Source organism: Triturus cristatus, chromosome 3_2, assembly GCF_964204655.1.
Source record: "Triturus cristatus chromosome 3_2, aTriCri1.1, whole genome shotgun sequence".
Classification (NCBI taxonomy): domain Eukaryota; kingdom Metazoa; phylum Chordata; class Amphibia; order Caudata; family Salamandridae; genus Triturus; species Triturus cristatus.
Genome location: NC_140584.1, coordinates 670,763,663 through 670,787,852, shown reverse-complemented (window position 1 = coordinate 670,787,852; position 24,190 = coordinate 670,763,663). Strand labels below are relative to the sequence as shown.

Below are 24,190 nucleotides of genomic sequence, written 5' to 3'. Positions count from 1 at the left end.
TGACAAAACGATTGATGTACAGTACATAAACTCAATCTAAGTCATCCCTCAACCCACTTATGGCCTGTCTGATTAATACAATCTTGATAGAATGGCCCTTTAAGTCCAGAGGTAGACTAAAATATAAACTGAATGTCCTGCCCCGCCCCAACATACACCCTGCAAAGCAACTACCACTAACTCATGTGACATACAAATTACAAATGAAGTCTTCAGGTGAAGGGTGAACTGTAGTAACATTTTTAAAACGCATGTAGCTCCATCTACAAAACATGCAATGTGCTAATATTTTCTAATTTGACATACTTAGTATAGGCAAGTGGACTGTAAAACCTGTAGAGAAAGATCAGTTAATACATTCCTCTTTCATCAGCCTGCTCTGCTTTGGTCCGATCCATATTCATATCAGTAGGTGCGGATGCCTGTTCTTTCATAGGTACAGGAACAGCTATTGTAATGCCCTGGTAATGAATTAATGCCCCAGAGGGACTTTTTCAGATTCAGACAAGGGCTCAACACACATTCATATACCAGAATTTCATTACAGATATGAAAAAAGCTGGTGGCAACAATCCACATTAAAAGTCAGCAGGGGGCACTAAAAAGAACCAGTTCACTTTACAAACGTCAGGGGAGAAGCAGCAGTGAAATTCAAAAGCCACATTTTAGGGACCAGAGCGGTGTCACTTTCACTCTTCAACTTCTTATCTATCACTTTGAGAATCAAACCTTGCAAAACACATTGAGCTCAGCCGGTTCTATGCTTCCTGCTGTGGCATCAGAAAGTAGAGGAATTCATTTGTTAAATATGCACTACTCCTGCTGTTTCACTGGACCCACTCCAAAAGCATGTGTCATGGCCTCCTGTGGTTAAAAACCTTTGGTGTTACCAGTAAAAAGCACAGCGCTTGGCCAACCGGTCTCATATTTTAGTGACTCTGATCAAATAAGTGGGACACTCAGCTACAAACTTGGGGATGTTTTGGGTCCTACCTTTAGAACAGTGATATTCCAAGCGAACCCTTCGATGGCTTTGCTGAGCTTCCGTCCTTTCAAGCCTTCCCTTGCGCCGAGCTGGTGAAGCTCTTCGTGAAGCTCCATCCCTAAGGAGAAAAGGAAGCCACAGTAGCACTGTTAAATGGCAACATGATTAAAATTGATGGTACACAGGGGTGGAGACTGCACTAAATGGAAATTGGGAGATTTTCTGACAGGCCAATAATGTTGGGGCAGCATTAGTTTACATCTGAAATGTGGCTGGCTCCAACCATGCCTTTCTGGCTTTCTATGGGCATCACTCCACTGGAAAATCTTGCAAACACGGCAAATTCCCCAGGCAAGGGCAGGTTAAACAAGGATTCGTTTATGGTTGAAACAAAAACATAATCTCCAAGTTAAAAACATGGTAGGCACTTAGAAAATAATACTTTTCTCAACCAGGCATCTTGAATATAGGATTTAAAAAGCACCTGCAGAGACAATCAGTGGTATTCAGTGATGTTCCTCGTCTGTAAGTATTTACATATGTATGTTTCAGAACCTAGCTGGGAAGTAGACTCCTCAATGTACGATACAGTTCATGGATGTAGGTTATAGATAAAATACTAGTACAGCGTTACTTAACCTGAAGCCTGTGATGTCTACGAACAAAGAATGGCAGAAAGGCACCACTTACTGCACCACCCAGTATAGTCACTCTTGAGTCACAAGTTTTATAGTGCCCACCTCAAATGACCAGCTGCCATATGGCCATAAATCAAATACAAATATAACTATATGAGAGGCAATATGATCATAAATGAAAAAGTCAAAATTTCAATGGTTTCAATCTACAGTTTCCAATGTGAACAGGAAATTATTTATTCCAAATTATGTCTATATCATGCAGGCACAGCCAGCCAACGCATTTTGCCCTACAACAAGGGCTTCTTCAGGGCTTCAAATACATAAAAGAATATACATGTATATACCAATTTTAGACACAAAAATGCTATAAAGACTTGTACATATATGGACAATTATGCACAGTTCAAAAACCATAAAACAGTGTAGAAAACAGAATTCAACAAAAAGAGTAAGTACATACCCAACAGGACAACACAAATGACATAAGAAACAAACTTATACTTATATATATTAAAATCCATTTCTTTTTGAAAAATATATCCAAAACCGTATTTCAATGTCTTAGTCTCATAGAGTCTTGTGCCACTATCATATACAATATAGAAAACAAAAAAGGTGCATGCATAGGGAATTGTCCAAAGTAGAGATGTGACTATAAGGGAGAGGTGTATAGGCAGCTGAGCAATACAACACACTATGTTAGACAGCAAAATAATCCATGTACATTGGCCTTGGTTCGAATAAATGAGAAATTGGTACACAGGAAAGAAATTGGTCTTCTCTTAGTCGCTGAATTCAACTTTCACTTAGTCAGTAATCCCAGATTACCATGTTAATACTTACTCCTGAAGATACACAAGAAGGGAAGTTCTCTGCCAAGATGCCCTATTATTTCTGGAATTGGCTCCATGAATGAACCCTTATCACAGTTTATGGACTCATTTCTACAGCCCTGGGTTCAGAATCTCCCATCCTACGTCAGGGACACCATGGATATTCTCAGTAAATTGGAAGATCTACCAAGGGAGGAATCAATGTGGTTCATTACTCTGAATGTTGAATTCCTCTATACCTGTATTAAAAGGGATTTCGGGAGGATAGCAGTGGAATTCTTCTTATCCATCAGAAAGGTTAATCTTCTCAATCACAATGAGATAGTATTCGATATGGTTGGTTTAATTCTTGATTACAACTACTCTCTCTATGGCAAAAACTGGTATTAACAGCAACAAGGAACTGCGATAGGCTCTAAATTTGCGCACTCATATGCCAACCTCTTCATGGGGTGGGTGGAACACACTTATGCATGGGGCCAATATATTGATGATATCATCATCATCTGGATGGGAACTGATGTCCAGATGAAGGAATACTTTGGCTTCCTCAATAATAATGTTCTGAATATTACCTTTAAGCTAAATATGTCGCAAACAAGAATTCAGTTTTTAGATGTAGAATTCTATGTCATCAACCATAGGCTGCAGAGCACATTGTATAGGAAGGAGACTGCTGTTATCAGTATACTATACTATGACAGTACCCACACTCCATGCACCAAAAAAGCCATTCCTTTTGGTGAACTACTACATATCCGCAGAAACTGTAGTGATGAGTCCAATTTCGAATTTCCAGCTAAATTGGCAACCACAAGGTTAAATAAGAGAGGATACAAGCAACAGGTCCTTCAATAGGCAGAATTGCAAGCTATAGATGTAAGTCAGAAGGACACGTTGACTTATAAGAGAAATAAAAGGAAGGAGGGAAAGAACGCCTGTCATTTATTGCAACATACTCATCCTTTAATCAAAACTTCTACAAGGTCTTGAACAAACACTGGGCTCTCATGAATGGAGTGCCAGGAGTGGGCGACTTGATTTCTGTAAGGAGACCTTATGTCCAAGCTATAGGCTACTGAGAACTCCCAGGTTAAAAAGACCTTTGGGTTTTTACACCTGTGGGGGTTGCAACATTTGCTTTCTGAGGTGTAATAAGACTCAGAACTTCAGTTATAACACATCGAGAAAATACACTATTTGCCATTTCATCAATTGCTTAACTATCTTTGTTGTATATGTATTGATTGATGTGTGCAATAAGGTCTATGTGGGTAGCACGACACATCAACTAAAGACGTGAATACAAGAACATCGTAAGGCTTGCATAAATAAGGGCACCACATATGCCTTAGTGTCTCATGACTGTGCAGGGGGGACTGATAGATCCAACTTCAGGTTTCATGGTGTTGATCTAGTGCTGCCTGATAAAAGAGGGGGGGACAGGGAGCAACGTCTCAGACAGCTAGAGGCAAGATGGTTTTGCAATTTACGATCTGTTAAACTGTACTTAAATGTGGACAATGAAATGCATTACTTCCTCTAGGGGTAATATCCTGTTGATGCATGCATTATCTATTGTATCCTAACGTAAATGGACTACGTCTGTGTCTCTAGATTTGAATAATCTGCTTCATCTGTAACAGTCTGGTGGTTTGAGCATGTTACCAAGCTGTTTCCAAAAGTAATGCTTTAAAATTGTTCCGTCCTATATGAAAGTTTATCATGTTGATTTCATACAGTTGTGTCTTCTGCAAGCATTTGAATTGTATGAGTTATAATAAGCATCTTTGCAGTTGTCCCTAAAATTGTGGTTTATGAGAATCTTTTTCTAAACTTTGTTTTGACTTGAGGATCCACGTGATTTTCCTCATGCACTAAACACAAGGCTAAGTTATAATGTTTGATTTGTTACATATTCTTGACTGTGTCTGCATATATAATGGATCCCCTGTCTTGGTTGCATCATATTTCATGAACTACTGAGCATTGTTGGCAAAAATGTTCCATAAGCTTTGTAATGTATTTTCATGACGCGTGTTTTCGGACATGTGAGGATCTAATAGTAACTTACAAATTATTTGTGTTACACGTATTATACGATTCACACATTTATTTGGTGCATTGATCATTTCAGAAACTACGATGCTGAGTGATTTTAAATATGTAGTGACAGCCTGTTTTCTTAAATTGTACAGATCCCTTGTATTGAAATAAGGGTGAATTTGGTAACTGGATCACTACCAATCGTGTGATCCTGTATGAGCTAGTGAGTTCACGGAATTTGCACATATTACCAACCTGGTTAAGTAACTATGAGGTGACTACTTTGTTCCCGTTTAGGGCTTTTTTTGATTATTAATTACATTTAACAGACGGTGAGAGACTGATATGCCTCTCCGCTGTAAAAACGAGCGATTATTAGACATTATGGGAGCGGAAGTGAAGTGGGTTAGCACTGGTTAAAGGCATAGTGTTGCGGGGATGTTAGGCACTCAGCCCTTCATCTTCCGGTAGCCGGATCAGCATTTGGAAAGGAGGAGATGCAGGAGGAGCAGGATGATTGAGACAACTTGAGGAAACCCTGTACAGACACTTGTGAGTATGAGGCTATGTACTTTATGGGAATATACTAGGTGGTTGCGTCTACTGGCTGCGGCTATGTGGACCAGTCGGGGGCTTGTGGTTGTTTGCAGTCAATGTATATATGGAGGCTGCAGACTGTGTGTATATTTGAAATCGAGCATTGAAAGTATATTCATGAGGTTGCCGCACGCGCTACCAGGAGGAACATGGGTTGTGTGAAAGACTGAGCCCTAATTAAACAGAGGGAGATGTAGATTTATGTTTCCATTTCTCACTGGTTGTGGGGGTTAGCTGGCATTTTGTAAATGGAGGCTGCGGAGTGTCTGTATGTTTCAAAACCAAGCGCTGAGAATACACTGTGAATGTGGCTGCACGCACTACCGGGAGGGAGATGGTTTGTGTGAAATATTTAGCCTTAATTGAACGAAAGAGGATGCAGATTCACATTTCCATTTCTCATTCGTTGATGCAGGGACATGAACTTTAAACTATGGCTGTTCCTTAACTTACGCTGGCCGGTCTCTACTGAATGCCTGATGATAACATGTAAAATCGAAATATAATCATCTGACGGTCGCATCTACAGGTAGTATAATATGCCTAATACGTGAGACACTTGAGGCACGCATGTTTACATGAAATATCATCAATAAGGGGTGTGCTCCTTTTTGCTCATGGTAACATCACGGGTATACGGGCATTTCCTTGGTGGCATAAGAACCGTTGTTTAAACTTCTTTAATCTTGTCACATGGCTTTGGTATAGCCTTATCACTAGGCAAATGATTTGTTCTCTCACATTGGTTCACGGGACGACCTTTCTCTAGGATTACCTACGATATATGCGCACAATGAATTTTGCTTGAACTTCCTTTCATATGGATATGGGTTCATAATACTTGATTTTTCCAGCATGTTAGAAATTGTACATAGCACATGTTTAACAACTTCGAGTATGGGTTTCTATGTCAATTTTTGAAGGTCGACGGAATTGGAAATACTAAGAGGAATTGAAGAACTGTGGCAGAAATCTGGTGTATTTTACTGTGATCAACAATTATTGATATTACTTTATAGTGGTAAGCCCATGTATATATGGCTGTATGTCACTAATTGAGCTATACGGTGGAAGAGTGCATCAGTTGGTGTTTCTTGATCTGTACTCTTCTCTGGTTGGTCGCTAGTTGACACTTCTAGATTAAGGCTTCTTCTGGTTTTAGCATCTTTCTGCATACTATTTTATGTCCACTATTAAAGAGTCCTCTTCTTCTCTACTTTGGGCAATTCCCTATGCGTGCACCTTTTTTTAGTCTGTATACTGTATATGATCATGGCCCAAGACTCTATAAGACTAAGACATTGAAATACGGTTTTGAATGTATTTTTTAAAAAGAAATGGATTTTAATATATATCAGTATAAGATTGTTTCTTTCTTCATTTGTATTGTACACTATGGGTTATGACATTACTCTTTTTGTTGAATTCTGTTTTCTACAGTGTTATGTTTTTTTAAATGTGCATAATTGTCCATATATGTATATGTCTTTGTAACATATTTGAGTCCAAAAATGGTATATACATGTATGTTCTTATATGTATTTTCAGCCCTGAAGAAGCCCTTGTTGTAAGGTGAAACGCGTTCGCTGGCTATGCCCGCATGATATAGACATAATTTGGAATAAAGAATTTCCTGTTCACATAGGAAACTAAGGATTGAAACCATTGAAATGTGGACTTTTTCATTCATGATCATATTGCCGCTCATCTTAATGTTAGGCCTGTGAGGTCTACTCTGGGGGTCTGCACAATGAAAAAGTATATATTTAAAAAAAAGTTAAATGATAACAAAAAATTTTGAAATGCTCTATAAATAAACATGTATTTGAAATTGGAGACTAAAAATGAAGTTGGTATCCATAGCTTGATTCGCAGGAGCAATGCACAAACAGCACACAGTTTCTAGTGTCAACAACTGGTGGCCGCATTGAAGCACTAGTAGTCACAGACAAAAAGACTGCATGCATTAGAAGCAAAAAAGACCAAGTGATATGCTAGAGTCTACAAAATTGTTTTGTCTTTAAGAAATAAAATTGAAAAGATCCAAACTGCAATTAAAATGTATATTTGCACATATCTTTGTTTGTGAATTATATTCTGTGTGTGTGTATTGTTTTGAGGTTCAAACAGGGGTGTATCTTCAAGGAGGGTGTTAGAAGTGTAACACCCCCCCCCCAAAAAAAAATAAATACATTATTGGCTTGATTTGTGTCTGCTATGTCTGTTTCTCTCCACATACAACAAAATAAAACATAAAACAGTAGAATTTGAAGCAAAACAGAATCTCGACAGAGATATACTTCTGGTGGCTGAATTTTAAAATGTGAACCCTGATAACCTGGAATCAATACCAGCTTTCATGTTTGTCCAAACTGTGTGATCGTAGACAAACATTTCTATCTCACAGAACCTCTTTTTTCTTTATTATCACACGAAAACACTTTAAAATACTTGAGTCCAGGAAGCGCACCATAAAAGCAACCATAAAGTTTGATTTAATAGACTATAATGTTCTCCATCTATAATGAGAATCTAGGCCACACTTAAGGTTTACATGACTAGTGACTTGTCTTTTAGTTGACTTATGGCATTGTTGTTGGAGGGCAAGCCATAATGTTTCTAAGTTTATGTTTAAAATCTATCACTTTTAATAAATGTCTTTCAATGCAGTAATATATTCTGATGTACTAAAGTGAAACGCTTCCGCATTTTGAAGAAAATACTTTTTGGAATTTTGGAGAATAGCTCATATTTTTACATTACGTTTGTTTCACGATATGCATACTAAATGTTTTCATGGCTTGACATGTGCACAGACTCTTAAACCAAGCCAGACCCTTGGCTCAGCTCTGGCTTGGCTAAATCTACCAATCAGCTGGTGCACCACCTCTATTTGCAACTCATGTTTAGTACATGTGGCCCTTAGTCACGAGATAAAATGAACTGTAAAAGGCAAGGACTGGAAACATTAAACCTTGCCTACATGCACTGATACATCAACTCTACCATCAAGGTTTCTCATAGCAGAGATGAAGAAGAGTGTGTGCAGTAAAAATACATTTAAAATAAGTGATCCCGCAGCAGGGACTTGAGGCTTTTGTGTTATACATGACCAGAGGAAGTGGTGTGGCGCCGCGGCCACGGCGACTGACTCCGGAATCTGGGAATCACGGTTCGATCGCCATTGGCAGATTAGCCCAGCACCATGTGACTTTGGGCAATAGCTTGCTTAATCTTCCCGAGGGCCCCCAGCGCCTAGAGACCCTTACGGGTGATTGTTCGCGCTTTACAAATGTGGATTATTAATATTATTATTATTATCAGTTGGGAAAAGAAGAGGCATAGCTTCAGGGGAAAGTTTGTGGTGTGGCACACCCCGAATCGATTCCTGGATAGTTAGTTGGTTCTGGGGGCCCTGGGTTGAGTCGGCTGCCATGAAGTGGGCCTAATGAACTTTTTTGATAGGCCCCCCAAAGAATGCCCCCTCAAGCAAAACTCATTGTTAGATCGGCTTATTTCTCAAGGGCAAGCTCTCAACATCAGCAGTTGCTGAATCAGCATAGAGTGGTGAGCTTTGCAAATGTTAGTCCCCCGAACAATCAGTAGCAATTTTATCTAACTTTTATCCTGAACCCGCAATATAGATTTTATCTTACTAGGTTTTGCTTGGGCATAGTGCACCTTTTGAAGGCCATACCACATTAATGCAGTTGGTCTGAAAATCTCATGCCATGTCCCTGTAATAATATGGCTAAACAAACTACAAACCACCTTGCACTTTGTTTTGTTTTGTGAGAACAAAATGTTTGCTCCCATTGCTGAGGGCACATCACCTCTGTTCTTATAGGGCAGGTTTTAGCCATTTGTATTTGCTGGATTCTACTGACATTTGTTCTGCCGTCTTAAATTTTATTAGATGAGCTTAGAAAGTGGTATGGATAAACTAGTTTCCAGGAGGTGTAGTTGAGGCATTTAGTATTCTCCTTTTTAAAGAACTTATAATTGCACAATTATCTGAGACATATTATTGACTGATATTTGAAGTTGTGAGAGCACTGTTAAGAACCTATAAGCAGGATTAGTTTTCCTGTGGGTTGTTGTGATCTTATTCTATTTATATCCTCGAGTCTGTTGTTTACACTGACTGATGTTTTTCCAGACGTAAAATGTATTTATATTCATGTTTTTATAATGAGTCTTCAAAATGTACATTCTTTTTAGCAATGAGTACTTGACTTTGTACATTCATATGATTTGCTTACTAAATCGAATAACGCTTATTTGAGTTGACTTGACTTGAGTCTGCTATGTCTGTCAGTTTGTTCTGTCATTCTCATTTCACTAAAAGCTTTTAACTTGTTCCTTTTTTGGAGCAGAAACCTAAAGATATATAGAGAGACTGGTTACCAAAAAAATAGCAAGCTGTACCCATATCAGTGATCCAGTTAATGGGTGCAAATTTACCACTTTTTGGAATACACAAGAATTGGCAGTAGTAGGCTTGGAAAGCTGTGTCAGTCTCAGGTTTCCAGACCTACTACTGGCAATCAAATACCCAAAAGATCATGGGATGAATGCTTGCAAAGAGTCTAACAGTGGCAATCACTCAGGGTGGCATTCCAAACCACTGTTTTTTACACACTGTGCCACTTCAAACAGAAGCCCACCTACTGCAAATCAGTACTGACCCTGGTCCTAATGGAAACAGTCCACCCAACCCTTGGTCATCTCACCCTCCACTCTGCAGCCTAATGCTTTTTTAGTTAGGACATTTGAGATTCACATCCCCTGAATCTCACTGACTAAGCTATGGCCCTGAGTTCCAATTGTAGAAACTACATAGCTCAGGGTTCTTAGCTTCCAGTAGTGGAAGCAGTCGAAGGTTCAAGATTGCTTACATCAGAGGGGAACGTAGGTGTGAAATCCAGAAGAAGAGGCTTGCTAACGATCATTAGGTTAGAAAAGGGAGAGGATAGCAAAGATTTGGTCTGGGGACTCTGAGGAAAACTAAGGCATATATCATAGAATTTTGCTGTTTAATATTTATGTTTAGCCATTGGCCTTAAAGGCCATTAGTGACACTGATGATACTCAGATTCTGCTTTCCTTGTATAACCATGATATGTAAAGTTTCCAAAAACTGCATATCTGCAGTTGTTGGATTGGATAGATTTTCTCAAATTAAGCACAGAGAAAGGAGATTTCTGTTTATTCTGCATGTTAATGCGTCCATCACACCTCTCTCCTGTTCTAGAGACCACACATTGGCAATGCACCAGCTCCAGCATTCTCTGTGAGGGATTTGCGCTTTGTAGTGGACCATAAGCTTAATGGACCATAAGCTTACCCTCGCTGTGAGTAAACATTTCTCAACTTGCTTCTTCCTTCTTAAACAGCTGGAAAAGTTTCTATCCTTCCTCCCTGCTTCCACTTGCAGAAAGTTATTCAAGCAATAGTCTTAAGTCACCTTAACTATTGCAGCACCTTTTTCTTGGCTCTCCGGCCTATATAGTCCATCAGCTACAAGTCGCCCAAAATTCTATTACACGTCTGACTTCAATACTTCCTCACTAAGCCTCTTCATCTGCGGTGCTTGCTAGACTACACTGGCTTCCAATTGCTAAGAGAATTGTTTTAAAATCAATGTCCCCTACTTTCTGGGCCTCTAAGCAACTACAGAATAACATTTTACACAATCATCCTTCATGCCTGCACTGCTCTTCTAGGATGCCTCCTTGTCATTCTCAGGATCTGCCACATTTGGGCCGGTGACTGAGCCTTCTCTGTCATACAAGCAAGAACCTGGAACCTTCAACTTTTACAGTTGCATTTGATTGACCAAATTTTGCCTTTTTCCAACACCTTGAAAACCTGGCTTTTTCCAAATAACTCATGCTGTTGTTCTCGTTCACTCCATTTTCCAGCCAAACTCTAGCATAGAGAAAACCATAGTGGGAAATGTAATGCTTAACAAATAGCTTTTCCATTACATTACATTGCAGCAGCGGGGGTCCACAGGAGTCAAAAGGTTATGAACCACTGTACTAGTTTGTTGGGACTGTTTTCTACCTGCACATAATATTTAATTTGTAATATGAAGTCTATAAGTATTCTTCAAGTCATCGTAAATATGCTACTCTACCTACAATTCAGTTTGGTGATAGCTTTGAATACTTACCAAACAAAGATTCAATAATGGTATTGTAAACCCCTAATCATAGGAGACCATGCATTTCAAAATAGTTGCCCTGATAGATATGTTGAGTCCAACACATGATGACAAGACTGCCAAACTCAAAATGCATGCAGCACTGCTGTGGGGTACCTGTGTGATATCCCTTTCTGTCTGCATGGGGATTTCCATCATGAACTTACTGTCTACCTAGTGCTTAATTTGAGCCGGGGTTTTCTGTACTCAACACCGGCACTTTTCATGAGCACCAGTTAAGGACACATTCATTTTTTGTAGGCACAGGGAGATTAAGTGATTTGCCAGGAATCACAGGATGTTGAGCCGACGCAGAGATTCAAACCTGGTTCCCCAGCCCCGAAGTCGGCAGCTCTGGCCATTAAGCTACCTCCTGTCCCCACTTTCATTTTCATTTCATTTCATTTGTCTTTATTATCGAATGTTTCATCAAAAAAGACAGATTAAAAAGGATTACAATCAGGATAAGTAATAAGAACAAGTTCAGTTGACACATATAAAATCAAGAATTAACAATACACTAAAAACTAAAGCCTCCTATTTCTAATGACCCAAACCCAACCCAGAAATTTGGCCACAGCAACTACGACACATTCGCTTGTGTCAGATCTCAGAATTCTTAGTTCTACGAACCCCAGTCTAGTTCCCAATGTGCGGCAAATAGGTTTAAGCCATTTGGCCCGGGGGGCAACATATGCCGGGCAAGCGAAAAATATGTGGCCCACTGAGTCGACACAATCAGTACACCAGCTGCAGGAATCGCTGGACACTCCATTCCATTTTTTTGTAAATGAGTTAGTTGGTAGGGTGCCAACCCTAAATTGGTGGTAAGGTTTCCTGTCGCTGGGCCTGGTAATTGTGTCCCAGTAAGCTTCTAAAAAGGGTACTTTTTTAAACTCGAAAAACCTGCCAGACAGGGATTCAACTGGGACTGAGGATAGATGTTTTTGGTGCACCATTGACCAGTAGAGGCTTTTAAAATGTTTTTTAGGTGGGAAAAGGTTATTAGCCGGATCGGTCCAGAGGGTGCCCAGTCCCATAGATTCCAAAAGTTGGCGGACTTGCCTAAACCAGTTGATGTTACCTGCTCCCAAAATAGAACGGACATCCAGGAATGCCTTAGCATAGAGGCCTAATTCCGGGACCGTCCATAATCTCCTCCAGAATGCCAGTGGTCTAAACCTAGCAATGTCGTCAAAAGGATGACAACCAAGGTCCAATAGGAGCGGTTTCACTGGAGTGGAACATGGGAACCAGTAAGCTTCCTGAGGAATTTGTATTGCGCCTTGACCAGGGGAGATAGATCGGCAAAACCCCAAAGTTCAGCGCCATATAGGATCGCTGAATTGATTCTTGCATTATAAATTTTAATGGGGGGGCCTATCATCTTCGACTGGGATTGCTTTTATTCTTTTACCAAGCACCCTGAGAGCTGTGCAAATTTAAGTGATAGAGCATCTATTTGTGGCCCCCAGTTCAGCTTGTTTTCAAAGACTACCCCCAAGTAGGTCATAACGTTGGTGCGTTCAAGAATGTCGTTGTTCATGAGCACACGACCTTTCACACATCTTCCTTTCTTAAAAACCATGTATTTGGTTTTGGAAACGTTAACTAGCAGGTCAAAGTCAGAGCAGAAGTTGGAAAATACATTCAGAGCCGCTTGTAACCCAGAAAGAGTCTGGGAAAGGAGCAGGGTGTCATCGGCAAACATAAGGAGGGGGATTTTAGTACCACCCAACATAGGGGCGTCCGTTGATGTTAGGGAAAAATACTGCACCACTCTATTTATGAATAACAGAAATAGAGTGGGCGCAAGGACGCACCCTTGCCTGACACCCCTACTAACCCTAAATCTTTCAGTGACCTGCCCTTGGTTCCCCCATCGAACTTGTGCAAAGTTGTTTTCGTGCAACCTAATAACAAGGTTCAGGAGATCAGATGGCATCCCCAGCTCCGCTAAGGCCCCCCAAAGTTTAGTCCTGTTAACAAGATCAAATGCTGACCTGAGATCAACAAAGGCAGCATAGAGAGTACCACCACAAAGATATACCGTTTTCCAGACGATCAGTTGAAACTTGAACGCCTGGTCAATGGTACTGGTACGGGGTCTAAACCCTGCCTGTAGGGGCGAGATGATGCCCTCCTGCTCAACCCAGGACTGGATTCTTGCTAGAATCATTCTTGCAGTGATTTTTTGAACGGAGTCAATTAAACTGATCGGGCGGTAGTTTCCCGGGCAGGAGCGATCACCTTTCTTAAAAATAGGCAGGATCTCGGCGCCCTTCCAAGAATCCGGTATGGCGGCTCCCTTGGCTATGGCGGTTGCCAAGTGTGCGATATAGGGCACCCAATTGCCAAGATCAGATTTAAAAAGATCCGCGGGAACACAGTCTATACCCGGTGCCTTGCCACTAGGCACCTTGGTTAGAGCTAGCTCTACCTCTTTGCAATTAAATTTGAAGTTTGGGGATGTGGACAAGTCCCTAATGGGGGGGAAGCGGTCGCTACGACCAAATTAACATCCGAAAACTGGGACTCAAAATGCGTCACCCATAAGTCAGGAGGTACATGATTGGAAGGAACCTGCATACTCGGGGAGTTACCCCACTTGACTATATGCCAAAACAAAGTTAGATTCTTTAGTTTGCTGGCAGCCAAAAGATCATTCCAATGATCGTTATCCCAATCTTGTTTGGCACGAGCTTTAGCCTTGCTATAGTCTGACCTGGCTAAACTTATAGTAGCCTGATTTTTGGTTTTGATGGCAAGTTGCAGTTTGCTATAGGATTGTCGACAAGTTTTATTATACCAAGATTTTTCCTTTGGAATAGAGGGTTTCTTGGCCTTACATGGTTTAGAGAAGAGAGACTTTCATGGTTAGTAGTTGGTTCTGTTTTAGGTGGTGCTAACAGGAGAAATGGGCTGGTGCAAGCTGCCTCCCGACGACAGCCGCTTATTGTTTTTTACAAATTAACCACTGTGCCAAGCTCTACAGTCCCCTACACCAGTGGCCCACAGAGATGAGTTTTGACCATTTTGCTCTTGTTGACTGCATGACGATGAAGGCCCATGCATAAGGAGAGATTAAGGAAAACACATGTAGGTTCAGGACACTGGGATAGTTGAAGACAGAATTGCATTGGGCTGCTGCTTACCGGCTTTCTGGCACTGCAGAATCTTCTCGTGGATGGTGTCAGCCATTTCAATCAAGACCCGGCTCTCTTGAATCATCTGCAAAGAGGGCAAAAAGAGAAGCAGCTGCTATCAGAGAAAGGGTACTGTCAACATTTTTTCTGGCTGCCACATGGCAGAAAGTAATGCAGATGAGCTGGCAGGGAAGGAAATGACGCGCAGATTAAGCCAATTTTCTAGTGTTAGATTAAAATGAGCGCACAGTTGAGTGTTTTTCCAGTAGCCACAGGCACTTGTGTTTCTTTGTCCTGCCAACGGAGGAGAAGAATGGCTAAAGAAATTGAAAACAGGCAATAAATGTAACCCCTGCCTCTCCACATCATGATGATCATGATAGTGCTTTCTAAGTTGTAGAGGGTAAATACCTACCTCAAATATGATTGACTGCTGTAGATGTGTAACTTGCGGGCCACTTTCAAATCAGCAATTCGAATGTTGATCCTTCTGAAGTTGATAAAATGTGTGCCACTGAGTTGGACATGTAAATGGCGCTAGTATGACTGATAAGAGACAATTCAGTTTTCTGAAAAATATGTTAGCCTATGACCCGCATATTACATTAAATGTATCCATGCAGCAGGTTCTGATTTGAATGAGCTAATGTAATGGATGCTTTTTATTTCCTTTATGATAATAAAATAGTGAATTTATCACATACGGTTTCATATTCTGCCACTTTCAAGAGTTCTTAAACAACATCAATAAAAACAAAGGGCCCTATTTATCAGGGGGGTTTCGTTGCTTTTGCACCACGTATCATGGTGCATGCATGAAGCAACCCCCAAATGTGATTTATCAAACCACGATACATCAGGAGTAATGCAGCACAGTGCAACTCACTGAGTTGCAGTACTCTGCCCTGGTAAGGCGTTGCATAGGTGTTCCCACGCAACTCCCATGGATTTTGACGCATTCCCATATTTACCGTTGCTGGTAGACCTGGGTATGTGCCAAAATGCTTACTTCCGCTTACTTACATTTTGAAGCCCACATAACTAGAGGAATATGCCTCAGGGTATTGTTTTTGTGCCAGAAGGCACCCATTCCTGAGTAGCCTCCTCCCTAGCCCAGGAGCATGTTACAGACCACGCCACACACAGAGCTCTGGTTTGCACGTCTTTATTCTTCAGCATGCATCCGTTAACTGAATGGCTGCGTCACAAAGTTTATTAACCACACCCAGTTACACCCACCAGATACTTGTAAGGAGTCTGCTGAGGGCCACTAGAGACCTCGTCTCGTACACATCTCCCCCTTTGCTAAACAAAAGGTATGAACAAATACATACACATTATAACTTCTAGATGAGTCGTTGAGGTGCTCGCACCAGTCTTCCAGCTCTAGTTGTACGAGATAGAGGAGGGGCACCTTCATCTGCATCTCTGGAGAAGAGTCGAATGCTTGACTTGTGCACTCAGGTGGACTTGCCTCACTCCTGAGATCTGGAGCTGACGAACATTGAAGCAAAGGCTTAAAGTGAGATGAGTCTCTGGTTATGGATTTTCCAGGTCATTGGGCAGTTACCATATGTCCTTTGCTCGCCACAACATTTTAACGGTTCACCATCAAACAGAGCATCAGTCTTGCATGTCTACTTTTGCTTGACAAGAACTCAGTCTCCTTTCATTAAGACCATGTCTTGAGCGCATCAGCGTTTATCAGTTTAGGCCTTCATTTTGCCTTTGTGAGAGGTGTCAGTGACACCGACACAAATCCCATCAGAGTCTATTGACCAACTGGTGGTCCATTGTGGTATCCTTGTTCCAAGAGCACTCCCAAATAGGAAGGTGGTAGGGCTTTTTCCTACCGTGGAATGAGGAGTGGAATGGTAGGCACGTAGGACTGGGCTGAAAGCTGACTTGAGGTCGATGCCTTCCAGTGCAGCACGCTGAACACTAGTGAACCAGAACAAAGAGGCAGCAACGGCCACAAATAAAATAGAAAGCACTTTGGAATCCACAAGACCACAGATCTAAGGTCATAGAGCAAGATCAGGGTCTCTTAATGACATAAATGATTCTTGTATTTATAGCATTTACCCATGACCTAAGTCTGTGTAAGAAGTCGGAGGTCAATACATTTATCAGCAGACTATTCACGAGAAAGCACATGCTTCCTGCCTATTGCTCAGTCATAATTGATCACTAACCAATAATTAATGCCAGGGTGAACCCCACCACAAGAATAATGGAGCACAAAAAGAGAAGGAAGCAAGGGTTATTATTAGACGTCATATTCGGAGAGGGAGATCTTCAGTGGAATATATGACATTACAACGCATGCAATTACAACGCATGCTTTTACAACGCAGTCTTTACATCACAACTACCATTACATTGCATTTTTAAAAACTACCAGGGGTAAAATTACTAAGTGCTGGATAGTGTAAGGGTAACAATTACTATTCCTGCTCCAGTGAGTGTAACAGTAGGGAAAGGGTTGGATAGTGTAGGGGTAAAAATTACTATTCCCATGTACCCCAAAACCCATACCCACCCTAATACAAAAAAAATCTCCATTACTTACATTATAATGCGTTGTAATGGTATGCGTTGTAATGGCATGTGTTGTAGTGACATGCGTTGTAATGGCATGCATTGTAATGGCATGCATTGTAATGGCATGCGATGTAAAAGCAGTTGCGTTGTAACAGTTGCGTTGTAAAGGTAGGTCATTGTAATGAATGCGTTGTAATGGATGTTTCCCCTTTAGTGCCTTGTAGTAGTTGGAAAGAGCCAAAACTTTTTTTATGCGTTTCAAGCAGGAGTTCCAGGGTCTGTAAACAAGGCAAGAGAATGTCGGATTTAGAATGTTCTGCTTTTTAGTGGGATGGATGTCCGCCACAAACCCTGCTCTACTGAAAATGAGATGCGATCCACCAACAATGTTGAGTTTGCTAAAGGAGGACCTGACTGTAATGCATCCAGTCCCGAGAGCTGTTTCGAGGGGGAGTAAATGAAGGTCCATAACCATTGAAATGATATGGTCTGGTTGTTTTCTGTTCCTGCTACCCTTCTTGGTGCTGAATGGATAGATTTATACAGAGCAACCAATGGCTTAGGAAGTCTCACGATTATGGCATTCCCTCCATCAGGGCGTGATAGGACAACTGGTAGCACACTCATTTGTAAGTCCTTAGTTGGAATCCGTGGTTTGACCTTGCCGAGGGAGTATAGCTGGTAATGAGCAGATTTCAAAATTGTAGTTTTAAAAATTGTCCTTGTATGATGGATATCTAGAAAGAATTCCAGGAAAAAGGAATGAATAGAGGCTTAAAGGAGTCAGACCAATCGCGGACAAGGGCCCTGACTCCAGGAGGAGAACTTTGTTCTGTGTGTGGTTACGGTCTTAGGTACAAGATCCAAGCGATTCACCAAAAATGACTGCCTGCTGTGAGTTATTTTACAATTTTGACAATGTTATCATTATTTGATGTATAAAATATATAACTGTCCTTACCTCTATTTCAAGCATGTGGCGGACTAGTTTGTCTCTGCCAGGGCCTGGGGCAAGTGAAATGCAGTAAAATGTCAAGCGCATAACACCAGGTGCCCATAAAGTCAGTCGCTGATTCCTTTTCTGGTTTTTAATGGGTAGCCCTGTCACAAAGCCTCCTGCAGGGAAGACGAGCTTTTCAGCTTCAATATCACAGTGCTCCCTCACCAACTACTGGGAGATAACGAGAATGTTGATTTCAGGAGCGATGTCCAACTTTAAAATAAATCAGAAGGATTTTGTGGGGTCTGATCCAATTTGAAATACTATTTTTCACAAAGGCGCACAAATGCCAGAGGAAAAACAAAACAACGAGCACTTTCTCACTCCAATCTATATTCAAATGATTGCAGATGCCCTTCGCATTAATGTAGAACCACTTCCTCTTTCCATCACAGGGCTTTAATTGTCCATGCCAATGTCATGGAAAATCACAGAACCATTTTGACAATTTATATATTGTACTCCACAGAGTGAATTGCCTTTTGGTGCTAAAATGAAAGAAAGGCAAAGTCTGACCACCAGGGTTTGGTGAGTTGACTTGCAGGTTGTGCACAGATTTATGCGACAAGAACGAGCAAAATAAGTTGTGTCTGAACTTCCAGTCTTACTCCAAACTTGGAACCAAGAGGCACACCCTTAATCCAAGGGCTTGTCATGTGGAGCACTGCGCTATATACAATACTCTGTGACCAGGGCGTCCTCAATTGACTAGATTGTAACCTTTATTTCACTTTTGAATAACCATCTTAATTAATTTATGTATGAAAATTGCTTTATTTAAAAAAAAAAAGAAATCTTAACTTATTCATTATAACTGTTGCATAGTCATTAATTCATCTATGATATCGTTTGAGCCCCAATCCATTTCGGTATCGCCCTCTGTCAGGGAACAAAAAATAAGTAAAAAACGTCATTCCAGCATTGATCAAATTCACTATGATCGCCAAGATCCCTCGGCTGACTCCGGCCTGGGTGCACGCTCAATGCATTTCTGAAGCCCGCTCAATCGGGGGCAAATATGAAAGCGAAATGCACCATTCCTGGGATTCAAGATCGAACATGTACTACAGCTAGTACTGCCATGTGCACACAATATACAAGCTGGTAGTCAAACTTTATGCAAAACCAGTCTGACAGACAATTAATATGTCGATATTTCTTATGAGACAAAGAATATAGTAAACTGTGGTAATGACCATGGTAGTTTATAAATCAAGGCATATATATCCTCTGACTAAAAACTGGTGAGATCACACCAATTGATGGATGGTGCACAAATCGGCCATTTGCGATTGCAAAATGGCCTTTTGCAATGCATGAAAGTTTTTCTTATTCGCAATTTAGGTAATCGCAGTTTCTTGCGATTACCTAAATGGCGAATGCAAATAAGGAGTCGCAATTTGCGATTCCCTAATGCATATGTAAGAAGCTATTCCTAAATGCGAAATGTCCGTTTAGGAAACGCCAATTACCATCAATTTCAAGTTGATGGTAATATATGCATACTCTGAAAAATGTACAAAACTGCATTTTTCAAAGTGCCATGTGGCGCATGTGCCCCTATTTTTGTAGGGGCGCCTCAGGGGGGCCTTAGGCCCCCAGGCACCCTTGCCTTTGCATTACCTAATTTGTGATTATAAATTAGGTAATCGCAATTAAGGCAATGCAAGACCATTCCCAACCATTGGTCTGGAGGCCCATGGGAAGAATGGACTCGCAATAGCAAATAGCGATTCCCTAATTGCGTTTGCGATTCTTAAGGAATCGCAATTAGTGAATCGCTATTTGCTCTGTGTACTGATTCTTTGCATTTTGCCATTACCAAAAAGCAATTTCTTAAAAATCGCTAATTGTTAATCGTAAAATGCAAATTGTGTGCCTCTTTTTGTCTTGACTGATTTACTCAAGTCTACAATCATTTTCACACCGGTCCTCTCCCTTTATACAACAATAGCCTTACAAGATAAATACCGGCTAGTTGTTTAATTTAAACCGTGCATATAAAATTATGAGTGACATTTCAACGACTATGAGTGACACTTTCTCGCAAGCAAAATCAAGCAATGAAGACAAGGGAAACATATAAATATCAGAAACTGCAGCGTGTCTGTTAAGCTGCAGTGTACTAGACTGTAGAGTGAGACTGCACAGTGCATAATAATGGCCACCCAGTCCACGCTGTCTGTCCATAAAGAGGGCAATGTGTATGATGTGGGCAATTTAATTAAATGTAGATCATGTGTGGTGGTGGGGCAGTAGTAGATGTGTCAGAGAGGCCGAGTACATTTTGGAAGCAGCATAGCTGCCAAGGTTTCAGATTGATATGTGTGACATCTAAATTATCATCTACTATGTTCTGATTCAACATGCCCCCCCCCCCCCACCCCCCGACATTGGAGGAATGACGTACTGGGTTTCTGTAGCTAGTACTTTCAAGTACCCTGTACCATTGAGACCGGTATGGACCCAGATGTTGGCAGTTTCTCGCTGCCGGTTCCCCTTCATCTGGGACCTGGCTGAGGAGGAGGCCTGCCTTGTGTTGACCCGTTGTGCTCGCCTGAAATTCAGATGGCGGACGGACGTGAGGAGGGCAGTCTGCTGGCCTTGTGAGACTGTGGAGTTGCCTCAGTAAATGGGACCACTGGCAGTTCCACTGAGAGATTGTCCCAGCGACCCAGAGAGGGCAACCAGCAGCTCATACAATCAGACTGGAGCAGTGAGACTGGCACACAGGCACACACCTACAGCCAGCCTGTACTCCAGCTGTGCTTGAGACACCACCACTGATCTGCTGCAAGGGTAAGAAGAAACCCGGAGCTGAATCATGGTCATGGCCAATCTTGGACCTCCCCTTCGCTTGCCGGGTATTAAACAACCATCAGACCTTGTATTGGACCCAGAGAGCGGGAACACTGACCGGTCACACAGAAAGCCCCCTAGGGCCTGCAAACAATGACAACAAAGAAACAGCAGAGGCCCAAGAAAACCCTACTGCAACCAGACATCTCCCATGATAGGGAGGGCTCGAATCTGAGATGTGCAAAACTCCTGCATAGGTATTCCTGCTCCTGTAAGCACCAACACAAAGGGAATACGTTCGGGAATCCCAATGTTTTTTTCTAATTACATTACCAGTCTTTTTTTCATCCACCCATTTCTTTCGCTCGAGGTTAGCAAAATGCCTGGGCACTTACTTAATCTTGCTATTAGGAGGACCGGCAAGACCAGTTGCCATTCTGTACAGGGGTGACCGGCCTGGGTTTCCTCTGTGCCTGGTGGCCGGCCACCACCATCTCTGAGGCTCACTCGGCTCACCTACTTACTAGCTGCAGTACGCTGGGCAACTGAGCTGCAAACGATTAACCATCAGTCCGCCAGAATGAGCTGTGTGTTTCAGCTGCCGCCCTTGATGGCCCGCTGCCCTGCCTGGGCCCGGCTGTGTCCGCGTCGCGGGATTCATCTTTACAGCAGCGAGCTGAGCTCATGATTGCAGGAAGCAGCATAAAGAAACTGATTTCAACTGCTGCACCACCCACCTGCCAATAACTGTGAAAATGATGAATTCATAATGTTACATTGGTGCACTCTAGCTCCGCCAGCCCACAAGCCTGCAGAGCAGCGCGCACTGTGCACTGCCTGCGACTCCAGCTTTTACCATAATCATGTTTTAGCACTAATCAGCCAACGCTCTCCGGGCCACTTGACAGCTCAGCTGAGGCACTATATATGCATGATTATGCATTGCAGTGTGGTGATGCAGACCGCCACACTGAAATGCGTTAGTCCAATGCCTGATGCGTGGGTCTAGGCAGGGCTGTTCGCTACCGAAAAGAGAAAGAAAAATCGTCATTTGTGGTTAAGCATCAGAGTTAAGAATACCTCCTAAAATGAAAGCAAATGTCATGGGTAAATATGGATCATTCTCCCAGTAAACCATCAGTTTATTAAGAATTCGGAATCAAGCTTGTGCTAGATGAAAGGGGTGGTCAGCCTTTTCCTTGTCTCTTAGCTTCTTTTCAAATTTTTGGTGTGTATTGTCCAAATATTCACATAACAGCACTAAATCCCTGTCATTTACCTTGGAAGGTCTTTCTAATTGGATTTCTATCTTGCTTTCTTTTGGCAGTAGTTCTAATACTAAAAATCCATTACAGGGACAAACACAAGCTCTATAATAAGGCAAATATTTTGTGCATGGTTACTCTTCGTTATAACTATGCAAGCACCTTTTTGTGTATAACTCGTAATCTTTTTATGCATAAGCATCAATCTGTCCAGGTGTCCTTGTTCTGTGTGTCAATGGATTTCAGTCTGAAGGTGAACAAATAACAACCCTTTGCTCTTTCTCCAACATTTGTTATCTTTCATCTTCATAGAGCAAAGTGAGCACTGGTAGTGTTTTTTTTATCAGACAGAGGGATGTGTGGTCATTCCCGAAATTGAGCCATATATTGAAAACTTGTAGGGCCAGTTTTAACATTTTTTCACACAATGCAATGCAAAAAGACAACTTGCTGCACTGCGTTAATGGGAGAGGACAGGAATATCTATCAAGATATGATGCATTACTGTCCTCTGTCTGCGGAGCTGCACAATCTGCAGCCTAGCACCAATCCCGGCACCTTGCATCATGGTGCAAGGGTGACTGCGTTACAGACAGGATTGCAGAATGCAGCACACTTAGAATGAGTAAACAATGCGCTGGGATTCCCAGTTGGATCGAGCGGTATTATCACATAAACAAAAATCAGGTGCTCTCTTAACCAGATTTAAAAGCTCACACACAAAACCAATCTCACCAGTCCTTGAAGTATATGGGACAATGGTATTGAGTACTTGCTTATATGGGTCGGAGCTCTGGGGCTTTAGTAATTTGAATAAACTGACGACGCTTGAAAATGCATTTTTACGCAAAATTACAAGCCTCCCTGTTAGTACACCACTGCGCCCTTTATTGTTAGATCTTGGGATAAAACCACTAGCCCACCTTGTGAAGCTTCGCCCACTACTTTATTGGCGCCGGCTCTGGTGCACGCACGAACTTGTACACTACAGGAGTGGCTTCAGTAATATATTAAAATCCGATTTATCACATAACATGCATTGGTTGCGTAGCATTAAGTCCCTCTTGGGTAGCATAGGATTGATTGAATTATGGAATGACCCATCAAATGCTATTTTCCCTTCAAAGGATAAGCTGAAAGCTATATACTGGGAATGGGTTTTTATGATAGAAACTACCCAAGGACTCTCCACTCAACTAACAGGTCGCTTTCTCGATCTAAAAGTTAGTTCACTGCTTGAGAGGTACTGGGATATAATAGAGAGGCCCTCTGACCGTAAGTTGTATTTCCAGCTACGTGTGGGTACCATACCGGTCGCAGAATTCACCGCTGGCTGGTGGGGTCCCCAAAATAAAAGTGACAAGTGCTATCGATGTACAGAGGAATGTGAATCTGTAGAACACTTGTTATTTTTCTGCCCAATGTATACGCTACCCCGGAAAACCTGGATAAAACCCGTCTGTAAATTATTGGGTATCAGAAACTACCGCACAGCCCTTCGCATTTTGAGCACTGACACTGCTCCTCTTATCTGTATAGCAGTGGCTAAGTTCCTAGGGTGGGCCTGGGGCATACGGACTAAAGCCTTGAGATACGATGGCAATTTGTAGCAACAGTAATTTTAACAATGTGCTATTTTATTCTGTGAACATTCGCATGAGTTTTAGATTGTTTTTAGCTTTTGCGATGGTTGTATAAGGAATTTAATTCTAGTTTTAAAACATTTTAGGTAATTTATATGTTATTTGTGTTATGATTGTAATGTGCTTTTATGACTCAACTGTCGAATAAAGCTTGATTGATTAGAGTAAACAATGATGAGCAGTAAAGATATTTCTCCCCCTTGGACCTCTGGTGGGAAGGCGTACCATTCTGATGGATTCCCAAGTCTACCAGTGTAAGTAAATCTGGGAATACTTCAGAATACATGGATGGATGCTTGCAGTGGCGTAAGACTAGCCCCTGCAACCACTGGTGTTCAGGGGCCCGAGCTCTGGAACTGTGCATGGGCAGCAGACACGTAGCCTGAGAGCTCTTGACTAGGTCCAGCGTGTGGGGAGCCCCCTCCATGTACTTTGCAGGGGGGGCACTCAAGTTTCATTACGCCACTGGATGCTTGAGCCAAC

The 24,190-nt window shown here is 41.7% G+C and overlaps 1 protein-coding gene across 2 annotated transcripts in view; it reads right to left on the bottom strand.

The window, feature by feature from the left end:
* The window catches only part of PLCL1 (phospholipase C like 1 (inactive)), an 851,314-nt gene that overhangs the window by 123,742 nt on the left and 703,382 nt on the right, over positions 1 to 24,190 (bottom strand). For both annotated transcript variants that reach the window (XM_085648672.1, XM_085648673.1), the window contains exons 4-5: positions 14,466 to 14,541; positions 994 to 1,103 (exon numbers count right to left, since the gene is read on the bottom strand). In XM_085648672.1, the coding sequence (XP_085504798.1) occupies positions 994 to 1,103; positions 14,466 to 14,541 (186 nt within the window). The remainder of the gene's footprint in view (positions 1 to 993; positions 1,104 to 14,465; positions 14,542 to 24,190) is intronic.